Here is an 11,580-nt window from a genome sequence, read left to right as displayed (position 1 = left end):
CATACATGCATACTCTACATAGAGTCGACGAGCTTAATACTAAGTACGAAACCATGGAAATCAAAGAAAACAAACTCCCTTTGTTTTCCAAAGTCTATGTCTGACTCTGCCAAACAATTATTCGAACTAAGAGTGTGAAGCTAAATTGAGATCGCGACACGACGCGACCATGAAACTGGACTTACTGAGTCAGTCCCGTTTCCTCCTGTTGGATCTGGACTCGAGAGGAAGACGACCGACGCCTCCGAACCAGTCCTCCACACCCTGCATCCCGTTGGGAGCCACTACAGGACACGACTTGTATCCGTCTTACTGCGCTTTGGACTTACTGCGCTACGCCGAGAGCCTTGGACTACACTAAACGTGATGCAGGAAGTAGAGAACCAATCCGGAGGAGCCGATTGTCTTCCTCTCGAATACAGATCCACCAGGAGGACGGCAACCGGCCTTTCTGTCCAGTTACACAGTTGATCACTACACTTATCACATGAAGCAATAATGATCGAAATGGAGCACGATGTTACGAGCCCAGTATGGACTTACGAACAAACAAAAGAATCGAACAAATGATTAATAATTGTTTGGTAGAGGACAGACACTCGTACACGCATGCCTTAAAACTAACCAAACCAAACTAAAGTACCCACAAACAATACCAGGCTACGATAACTAAGGGAAACTACACTACGCAAAAATAAGAGAGACGCGAGACGCGGACGCGCGATCGCAAGATCCGTACCGACCGAAGGATCGTCAAAGAATGAGACTGCGCCCGTCGTATACCTGTGACTCGGTCGAGGGTCGCGGCTCGCTATCGAAGAAGAGTGGGGCAAGGGCGAACAACAACCGCGTGACATGTCGTGACAGGTCGATTCGAAGGCTCGTTGGATTCATCGAAAAAATAATTCGTGAAACATTAATATCACAGCCAAATGTGTTGACATCAAGTAGGCGCGAGTATGCCCGTGTTAGATATCAACCGGTGTTAACCAGTTTGTAGGCCCGGTTGCTACATCGTTGCCGCAGAGGTGCCCCTGGTATGCAGCAACCAATAGTAGCCTGCTTGTCGGTTCGTGTGTTGTCTCGTAGGCGCAGAAATACCCCTTTCGTACGGCAACCTTTGCTACTCGGTTTGTCGGTTCGGTTGCCTTCTCGTAGGCGCGGGGGTGCCCCCAGTATGCGGCAACCTATACTGACCAGTCTGTCGGTTCGGTTATCATGTTGCAGGCGCAGGGGACTTCTGTTATGCCATAACCTTTCTAGTTTTTTAGCAGTTCGGTTGTCATCTCGAAGTTGCCGCTTGCTCGATTTCACAACTATTACATTGGATAAAATTATCCTTGAAAAATTAACTTCTACTATAATTGTATCAATTACTACTTTTTTTATTAAAACTCAGAATTAAAAAATAATTTACGAATATTATTATAGAAAATATATCGTTATTAATATTTCCTATATTTCTTCCTATATTTGATAGTACAATTGGGGAAAAAAACCATCTTAACTATAAAATATCCCTATATTTTTATGATTTTATGTCATTTACAATCTCTATATGTTTACATTGCGTTTTATTTGGACTGTAACTTCAATATGGTTTTAACTTCATTGATCAATCACTTAGAATTCGAATTTTGAATTGTGTATATAACGCATGCGTTAGTGCGTGTCGGTCGCCAGCCATGATACATTCAGATATATCACAGAAGAGCGTGTGTATTACGTTGTACGAGCTCGAAATGAAACAATTTTGATTCTTTTTTACATATATTTGTCTTTTCTCTGTGTAATATCGTCCCATCATTTTAAATCTAACGCATCTGTCGGATTGTTTTACGTTTGAAACATGCCAAGGGTAAGTTTCTATGTTCTATAGATCGAATATCGCAATGGAGGTTAAATTGTATTTATACTCGTGCATTTTGAAATCGTTTGTTTACAGTCTCGATTTTGCAATTTCAAACAAGGTATTCTTTATTTTATGTATCGACGCCTTGTTTTATAGTCGTCTTCAGAATCCATAATTATAATTACTAAATTAATATATAAAATATTTAATACTTTTCATGCAAGAAACTATTGAACCAAACAAGAATTTTAATATTTGAAAATTATAACAATATTTATATGTAATTTGTATTAAGTTTATTACCAATTTTAAAAAGTATGGAAATATATGTACATACGATTCAAATAAGCATTAATACTGAGCTATTTCTGCTTGTATGATATTTTGTTTGAATAGTGAAATTTACTGTTAAAAAAATTTTTAAATGATATGATTATCATAAAGTATATGGAAACATTAGATTTTAAATTTAGCACAAATGAATTACCTGAGACTAGTTTATGGTGTTTAAAAGATAATATTATGAACGATTCGTTCTTTTTTTTTATCTTTGCAGGATATACGATCCTATTTCTCAAGTGCTAAAACCAATACCACTTCTGTTTCTACAAAAACTGCAAAAAGACGAAGACTTTCGTCTGATGAAGATGATGTAGAGATATTATCTCCGGTTAAACTATCAAAGGTTTTAATGTATTTCTATATTGTAACAGAGCATCTTAGAAAGTTTTTGGCATACTGGAATACAATTAATCTATTATTTATTTAGTATATTGTTAAACTGCATTTATAAAATATATGTTTATTTAAGAAATTTTAATTTGACCTAAATGAGTACATATTTTGTAACTTTACCTTTTTATATATTTTTTACTAAAACTATGCATAAAATAAATTGGAGATAATTAGTATACTTATTTGAGTACACAAATGTTGTTTGTTTGCTCTTAGAATTGAGGTCTTGAATTTTTAGATTAATTTTCTGTAATGACAACCAATATAAGCAGCAAATTTACCTTCTTGAGGATTTAGATTTTACTTCTGCTTGTTAAATTGTAGAGATCATAATTTTAGGCGTCAATGATTTCAGGATCAATAACAAAATATATTTTGGCTACGTTTTAGAAAACAAAAAAATTAGGAAATAATTCTGTGTCACCTGTTTCTGATGAAAATGCGAAAGAAAAGAAAGTTGTTACTCCTACTGCTAAGTTTGGTAAGAAACCAATAAGTAGACAAGAGGCACCAAAAATATTGAAACAACTGCAAAAGGAGGTAATCCATTATCATCACAGCAATATTAGAATTCATATGTAATAATATCTGTTTGTTACTATAGGAAGCTAAGAGTCATAATGATGATGATTTTGAATGTACTTTAATCGAATTAGATACATCTGATATCGAGCAGAAATATTTAACAGAAACTAAGTCTGATAAAGGTATTACTTAAAGAAAAATTGGTATAAATACATGACAAACTATCAAGCTAAATTTTAATTTTTGCTATTATAGATCCATTTTGTAGTAAACGCAAAGAAGATGATATTCATACAATCAGTGCTGGGAACAAAAAAGAAGAAAAAACACCCATTAAGAAGAAAGATAATGTTAAAAAGAAAGAGACACCTGAAAAATCTAATGTAGACAGAACTAACAAAACATCTGAATTAAAAAATAAAAAACATTCCAATGACAGTTCAAGCAAAGATATAGAGATATACAAACATGATAATAAATCTAAGAATGTAGAAAAACCATCCATACCTAAAGTTGGTATTTCTAAAATTGAAATCAAGCACGAAGAACCGAAGAGGAAAGTATCTCCTAAGAAGACAGAAGTACTGGACGTATATGAAGAAAGAATTGAAAGAAAGAAACACAATGCTGCAAGATATCAGCAGTACCTTCAAAGAGGAGGAGCAAGACATCCAGGATCTAAAAAAGTTCCTGAGGTATGTAATATACATATATCACATTATTAGTAATATACCTTGTAAAAGAAAAAATATATATAATTTCACATATTTTATATATATAACTTCACATATTTTAAAAATTAATATTAATGTTTCAGGGTGCTGAATATTGTCTTGCAGGATTAAGTTTCGTAATTACTGGTGTTTTGGATTCTTTGGAAAGAGAGGAAGCCGACGAACTTATAAAACATTATGGTGGACGAATTGTACACCAAGTCTCAAAGAAAACTAATTATATTATAATAGGAGATCAACCTGGTCCTGCAAAAGTGGCAAAAGTAATAGCGACTATGGATACACCGAACCTTTGTTTAGATTTATTATATTACAATTAACAACATGGCGTTTTTTATTTGCATGTGTCAATATATTTTTAGGCAACTAATTTGAATGTGAAACAAATATCGGAGGATGATCTGTTAGAGATGATTCGTACACGGCCTGCAGGTCAGGCTGATAACGTAACACAATTACGGACAAAATCAAACGATAGAACGAAATGTAAGTCTACAGAATCGGAAGATATGTCTCCTTCACCACCAAAGAAAATTAAAAATATGGCAAATGAAAAAACAGAAAAATTAACAAAAAGTTCTCCACGTAAAAAAGAACATACTAATAAAGTCACCGAAATCTCAAAGAAAATACATTCGCCAGATAGTAAAAAATATTGTGATGAACCTATAAAAAAAACAAGTCGGTCGCCTTCTAAAAAAAAACACGATGTTAAAGATACAACGAAAGTAGCAAACATAGCACCACCAATTGAGAAAGAACAAACTGAAATAAATGAACCTCTCATAGAAAACAAAATAGAAACTAATGATGCAAAGCACGTACAAAAAGAAACGGATTCCTTACAGTATGTAGATTCAATGTCAGATGTAAGATTCAATTAATTACAATGTAACCAATAATATATATTTTTGGAAGTTTTTATATCGTGGACAATATTTTATAGATAAATGGAAATATATCAACACAGGCGTTGGTCGAAAAATATAGACCTAAAACTATGAAACAGATTCTTGGACAACAAGGAGATAAAAGTAATGCCAAAAAACTGCATAAATGGTTAATGAATTGGCATAAAAATCATAGTGGTCATGTTAAACACGTCAAACCCAGTGAGTTTAATTCCTGAAGGTGTGATAATTTTAAGAGATTTGTTTACTAATATTATTTATATTAGGTCCCTGGGCAAAAAGTGATGACGGAGCTTTCTTCAAAGCCGCTTTATTATCCGGCCCTCCTGGTATTGGAAAAACTACAACAGTTCAAGTTGTTTGTAATGAATTGGGGTTTGATCTCGTAGAATTCAATGCATCAGATACCAGAAGCAAAAAACTGTTGCAACAAGAAGTATCAGAACTTTTATCTAATACTTCCTTAAAGGATTACTTCAAAGGTACATATACATATATATGTGTGTGTATATTTTTTTCTATCTATGAATGTATACAAATTTTAACGAAAATACACTAATTTCTTTTCATATTACATATAATAGACACTAAACATAAGCCATCGTTAAATCATGTTCTGTTAATGGATGAGGTTGATGGTATGGCTGGTAACGAAGATCGTGGTGGTCTACAGGAATTAATTAGTTTAATAAAATCAACTGAGGTACCAATTGTTTGTATCTGCAATGATCGAAATAATCCTAAGATGAAGACGCTCTCTAATTATGTATTCGACCTTCGATTTATGAAGCCTAGATTGGAACAGATTAGGGTAAAATTAAAATTTATTATGTGTAAGTACTTGACACGTTCACTGTTCCCGTAACTAAGAATGGATATCGCTCACAAAAAGGAAACGTTAAACAGTTTATTTGTATAAATAATAACGATATTCCAGCGCCAAGTATTTTGGTCTTCGTGTCAGATTTAAATGATAAAATATAACATACTAATTTACAAATGAATAATTTCGTATAAGTTACTTGACAGTGAATCTGTTAACCTACTTCTAAATAATATACAGTTTAATTAACTGTAACTGATTATATAGGGGGCAATGAAATCTATATGTTTCAAAGAACATATTAACATCTCGACAGAAGATCTTGATCGTTTAATCGAATCAACCAATCAAGATATTCGGCAAGTGATAAATCATTTAGCAATGTTTGTTGAAAAGACTGGTTGTCAAGAGAAGTCTGAGAAAAGACATGTAAACAAAGACCTAAAATTGGGTCCTTGGGATGTTGTGAAAAAAGTATTTAGTGCTGAGGAACACAAACATATGAATATTCATGAGAAAAGTGACTTATTTTTCCACGATTATAACATAGCATCATTATTTGTACAAGAAAATTATTTATTAGTCACACCTCAAGGGTCGAAGTACGTGTAAAGAAGAACAACGAATCTTTTTTCTTTATGTGTATAGAATACGTCACATGGTTGGGAAATATTGTATGTTTTGCTTGACTGATTATAAAAAAAAAAAACAAGAGAAGGTATCTATCATGATACGGAAGCAAAAACATACCGATGCACTTAAAAAAAAATGGAGGTGACCTTCAAATGTCTGAAGTACCTCCACCTGCAGAAAACTATTATCGCCACCGAATGATTCCCTTCGTACTGTGCAATTTTATTTCAGCAAATATTTCTGTGAAACTTATAGTTTCGAAGGTATCTGAGGTGGTAATAGTTATTGTCCCACCCTGTATTTTGAGATATAGAAGGCTATTTAACTTTTACCTCTACAATCTTTATCTATCTTCACTCAAGCAAACAGTATAATATGTTCTAATTACGTGACTTAATCTCTACATTTAATGTTATGTTAATTATATTTGATGCTACCTTTTGTTCTTATATAGAAACAAACTACTGGAAAAGGTAGCCGAAAGTGCTGAAAGTTTAGCGCTGGGAGATATAGTTGAAAAATCGATAAGAAGTAATGGTGCTTGGTCTCTTTTGCCAATGCAAGCATGTTATTCTTCCGTTATACCTGGAACAGTAATGTCTGGTTATATCAACTCCCAAATTAATTTTCCGTCTTGGCTTGGACGTAACTCAAGAGCTAATAAATTTGATAGGTAATATATGAATGATGTCTTTTTACCATAGTTTTTATATCTTATATATAATTTGTTTATAATAATCATAGATTGGCACAAGAGATAACTGTGCACACACGTTTAACTACTGGTGTAAGTAAGGAAGCGATAAAGTTGGATTATATAAAACCTCTCAGGGATGCTGTACTCAGACCTTTAGCAGTCGATGGTACTCAAGGAGTAGATACAGCAGTGAATGTTATGAATCACTATCACTTAATCAGGTTAACTTTTTATTAAAATTTATTTTTCAAAGCATAAAAAGTCCTAACTTCAAAATTTACTGTCTGATGTATATATCTTTGTTAATAGAGAAGATTTGGATTCTTTGTTAGAAATTTCGTTGTGGCCTGGTGATCGTGATCCTATGCAAGTTATCGATACTAAGGTTAGTTTCAAGTTCTAGTATACTTTTAAGAATTTAGATATATTTCGATAGAAACAAATGTAAGAATGCAAATTCATATTATAGGTAAAGGCAGCATTTACAAGGGCATGTAATAAAAACCTGGCAGCTGTACCATATACAGTGAGTGGTACATCAAAGAAGAAAGTAGGTCAGCAGTCTGAAACTTATTTAGAAGAGGAAGAAACAGCGGAGGTGAATTCTGATGATGATAATGATGATAATGTTGAAACTGACAAAATGATTAAGGTAATTGTATTAATAACAACAGAAAAAAATAGTAACAATTGTAAGATTATTCATTGATTAATATGCATTCCTAGGCGAAAAAACCTGCAAGTAAGAAAACTGCATCAAAAGATAAAAGTAACGATAAAACCCAAACAAAAGGTAAAAGTATCAAGGCCAGTAAACGTGGAAAAGGACACGGAAAGACAAAATAACATAAATATTGTAAAATTGGAATGTGATTTTTATTATTCGGCAAAACGGAATGGATTCTTTATTTTGAAGTGTATTTACTCATTGTTCAATCTCAATCGTTTATACGTTTTAATCATTTATTGTACCTAAAATGAAGTGCTATTTCGATTTTCATTGCACCTCTTGTACGAAAGTATAAACGGGCGTTTCTTGAAGTTATTTAATGAAACGAAAATATTTTTACTAGACCGCTTCAGTCGTTTCTGTGGTCTCAGTTATTTCAATGTATTCAGTCGTTTCAGCAACCGCCAATTCTGATCTAGTTTGTACGCATTCTGAAATAAATACTCATTAATATGTCAGCATGTAATATATCGCGAATACCGTATGGAGATTGTTATATTTTCGTATTATATAATTATTGATTATGAATACTATGAATGTGTAGATGTATGTCAATTATATTTTGTTATAAGAATACACACGTCTTGCTCTAGGTTTCCACCCAATGTACTCATTAGTTTTCTTGTTCTCCTCTGTCAACCAATCTATTAATGGTTTGAAGTATTCCAAAAGTCCAGCGGTATCCATATTTCTTTGACCCGTTATTTTTTCCATTGCATCTTGCCAAGGTTTAGATGAACCCAACTCCAACATAGATCTATGTTGTATTAAGAAATTATATCATAAATTGTAACATCAATTTTTTTATGAATAAAGTACTTACTTCAGCAAATTTCCTGCTGCTTTATTATTATAAATATCACACTGATGTAACGGTTTCGAGTTTGGATTCTGTGGATCATACTCCTTTGCCTCTATGCAAAGTGCTTTGTGGAATTGAAATTGTATTATGAGACTCACGTAGTACCTGACGTACTCTACATCTGCTATTATATGGTATTTCGCACCAGGGTCAAAATCATCTTCGGATCTATCTACAGGTGGCTCGATGCCTTGAAAACTTTCGACTAGATCCCACCTGAAAATTAAAAGTTTAAAAAAATATATCGGATAAAATAAATTTAATTATCTAAAACTAATAGTTTCAGAGATCATACTAACCAGTTACAGTTATAATTGTCTGGGGTAACTGCTCCTTGAAATACATTCCAGCGCCATTTATCCATCATATACGCGAAAGGTAGAAAGGCAATTTTATCAAGGCCTTTCAAGTAAAGGTGATTGATAACGGCCTCTTTGTCGGTGGAATCATCCTTCAACAATCTATAAAATCAACATTACAAGTATGATATTAACCTTCACTTTTGTCAATATTTAAGCAGGCGAGAAGAATTGGAAAAATTTATTTCATATTCCTGTTCCTTCATAATATCTCACTTGGAATAACAATGAATTATTAGTAAAATTTGTATCGTTGTCATTAAACTGCAGATTTTATATATTTAGATTGCATGCAGGTATAGAAAAAAATATATGTTATTTATACGTAACAATGTGTAATTAAATGTAAAATATGAAACGAATTGAGTTATTGAAAAAAGAAATATTGAATACGAGCAATATTTTCAGCAAACGAGTTACACATTGGAAAAATTTCTTAATCTTATAAATTGTATCCAATGTTTTAGTTACTTGATGTTTTTCAGATGACTAGGAGTCGACACGCTGAGTGCTATAACATCGCCGACAGCTTCGTGAAATCCGGGATTAGCGCCTTCTTTGAAAACAGTGGGTTGATTTTTATATTGTAAATAATATTCGATATGGCCCATTTCGTGATGCGCGGTCAACAGGTCCTCCATATCGATCCTTGTGCACTGTTTGATTCTGAAATCCTTGCCATCGTAAAAGTCCCAAGCGCTGGCGTGACAAATCATCTCGCGATCCTTTTGCTTTTCCAAAATCGATCTCTCCCAAAACAGATCCGGCATCGCGGTAAGATTTATAGATGTGAAGAAGTCTTCGGCGACACGGAAGATTGTGGTTACATTGTATCCTGTAAGTAACCGTAAACAACAGTATGAATTGTAAGCTAAATTAATTATTCTAAATTGTTTTAAATTATTATTATGTTAGTTTAGTTAATAACCCGCCACTCGATGTGCATTTTCGGTTGCCATCTATCAGGGGCATCGTCTCTGCGCCTAATGGGCGGCAACCAGTGATACAAACCGACTGGTCAGTTGCATCGAATCTAATAAGTAAAATCTCTAATTTAAAGCTTTGTATTACAAGAAATCGTTTCATATACCAATGAATTTGTCTAAACAAAATGCTACTTTGCTATGGATACAAATATATAAGATTTTATTAAAAAAATTATTTCTATTTATTTGTAGGTTTTATTGATATTTATGTACTATTTATTCCTTTGTGTTTAATCGTATCATGTACCGTTTGAAGTTTTGACTAATCAAAATTGTCTAATACCCAATGAATAACTGATTAAAAAAAAACAAACCTTGTTCGACCATAGCATTGGTGACGTCTGGCAATTGTTTTCCTGGATATGGAGTTGTGAAATTTGCAATGTTACTCCAAGACTGTGCCCACATGTTGCCTAATAAGTGCGCTGGGATAGGACCGTCCTTTGAGACGATGTCTTCTCCATACTTCTTGCGAAGTTCCCGCCGGACATAGGCGTGCAGTTGCAAGTAAAATGGCTTCAATTGTTGCCAAATGGTTTCTACAAAAATTTCATTGCTATTAATTCGTTCGACGCTTATTCACTTGTTAACCTTAACCTTCATACATAAATTGTATAAATTCAATAGATTTACGGATTTACACTAATCAGTGTGTAGCGCCAGTTGCCAACTATCAGGGGTACTTTCTCCGTCCCTAACAGTTGACAACCGGTTCTACAGACCGACTGCTAGGTTCCATAATGATAATGCATTGAATATGACGAGTAAAATCATCAAACAAATCATCTAAATAAATGTTTATATTTATGAAATATTTCTACTTAAACTGAAGTTATAAACAGTTGAATACAAAAGCACACGGATTAATTTTTACATCTAATATATTGTTTCTTAAATCTCCTTCATCACTTCACTTACAACAACATTATTTATTCCATATAATGTCCCACTTTGTACCAAATAACTATTATCCTCTCGTGAGATATTCAACCATTTCACTTCGAAGAAACACTCAATAGATTTGAACGTTTCAACTTACCAATTTGTTCAGGGAAATCATCAGCCTCGTAGTCTCTCATCCAGAAAGCCGCGTAGTCGGTGAAGTTGTTCAATGTTGCAGCCATGTTGCTCAGCTCGACGTACTTCGTGTATAAAGGTTTCATTTTTTCACCGGTTGCTTTCCTCCATTTTACCCAAATGTGCTTCAACTCCTCAGGATCGTGGCTCTTCATCATACGCTCCGTTAGCTCGGGTTCGAGAGCCAGATCGCATTTGGTTTGATTCTTGTAATCGCAAATCTTCGCGGTACTGTAGATGTTCTCCATATCGCTTATAACACGATCTCTGCCAGCCTGTTTACCAAGAAAATTCGTAATTAATTGGAAGGTTGAATGGCAAATAAGTATATTCGATTAAAATAGAGTTATAACTGATTGAATATAAAGGCACAGGAACTGAATGGCGTCAGCTTAAATAAAATACATAATGAAATTTTGTTTATCGACCTCAATGATGTCCAAACGTAACGTAAATATTTGTTTGCTCTATGTGACGCATATTTTTGAAAATAAAATCTTGAAAATTACTATGGGTGTGCGGGATCCCGGTCGGGACGGGAATTCCTCCCGGGATCGGGATCGAATCCCGAGAATTTCAAAATCCCGAAAATTTCAAAATCCCGAAAATTTCAAAATCCCGAGAATTTCAAAATCCCGAGAATTTCAAAATCCCGA

General features: G+C 33.7%; 2 protein-coding genes across 2 annotated transcripts in view; one reads left to right on the top strand and one right to left on the bottom strand.

Moving 5' to 3' along the window:
• Positions 1–1,660: 1,660 nt before the first annotated feature.
• Positions 1,661–7,778, top strand: LOC128876277 (replication factor C subunit 1). Its single transcript, XM_054122493.1, has 16 exons — positions 1,661–1,858; positions 2,409–2,537; positions 2,978–3,127; positions 3,192–3,294; positions 3,368–3,807; positions 3,930–4,109; positions 4,209–4,715; positions 4,793–4,958; positions 5,024–5,239; positions 5,342–5,568; positions 5,848–6,182; positions 6,668–6,886; positions 6,958–7,131; positions 7,220–7,295; positions 7,380–7,562; positions 7,637–7,778. The coding sequence occupies exons 1-16, from the start codon at positions 1,850–1,852 to the stop codon at positions 7,754–7,756; spliced, it is 3,234 nt and encodes a 1,077-aa protein (XP_053978468.1). The 5' UTR covers positions 1,661–1,849; the 3' UTR covers positions 7,757–7,778.
• The window catches only part of LOC128876278 (angiotensin-converting enzyme-like), an 8,865-nt gene continuing 5,047 nt past the window's right edge, over positions 7,763–11,580 (bottom strand). The window contains exons 3-9 of the mRNA XM_054122494.1: positions 10,887–11,199; positions 10,162–10,386; positions 9,333–9,696; positions 8,802–8,963; positions 8,464–8,718; positions 8,222–8,397; positions 7,763–8,071 (exon numbers count right to left, since the gene is read on the bottom strand). Coding sequence (XP_053978469.1) covers positions 7,980–8,071; positions 8,222–8,397; positions 8,464–8,718; positions 8,802–8,963; positions 9,333–9,696; positions 10,162–10,386; positions 10,887–11,199 — 1,587 coding nt within the window. The 3' untranslated portion in view covers positions 7,763–7,979. The remainder of the gene's footprint in view (positions 8,072–8,221; positions 8,398–8,463; positions 8,719–8,801; positions 8,964–9,332; positions 9,697–10,161; positions 10,387–10,886; positions 11,200–11,580) is intronic.

This window comes from Hylaeus volcanicus, chromosome 5 (genome assembly GCF_026283585.1).
Source record: "Hylaeus volcanicus isolate JK05 chromosome 5, UHH_iyHylVolc1.0_haploid, whole genome shotgun sequence".
NCBI lineage: Eukaryota > Metazoa > Arthropoda > Insecta > Hymenoptera > Colletidae > Hylaeus > Hylaeus volcanicus.
Note: the sequence above shows the minus strand (reverse complement) of the source record. Positions and strands in the feature narration are given on the sequence as shown.

Excerpts from the sequence above, each read along its gene's own strand:
- LOC128876277 (XM_054122493.1), top strand. Across the intron at positions 2,538-2,977 it reads CTCCGGTTAAACTATCAAAG|AAAACAAAAAAATTAGGAAA; the intron begins GTTTTAATGTAT and ends GCTACGTTTTAG. Across the intron at positions 3,295-3,367 it reads AGAAACTAAGTCTGATAAAG|ATCCATTTTGTAGTAAACGC; the intron begins GTATTACTTAAA and ends TTGCTATTATAG.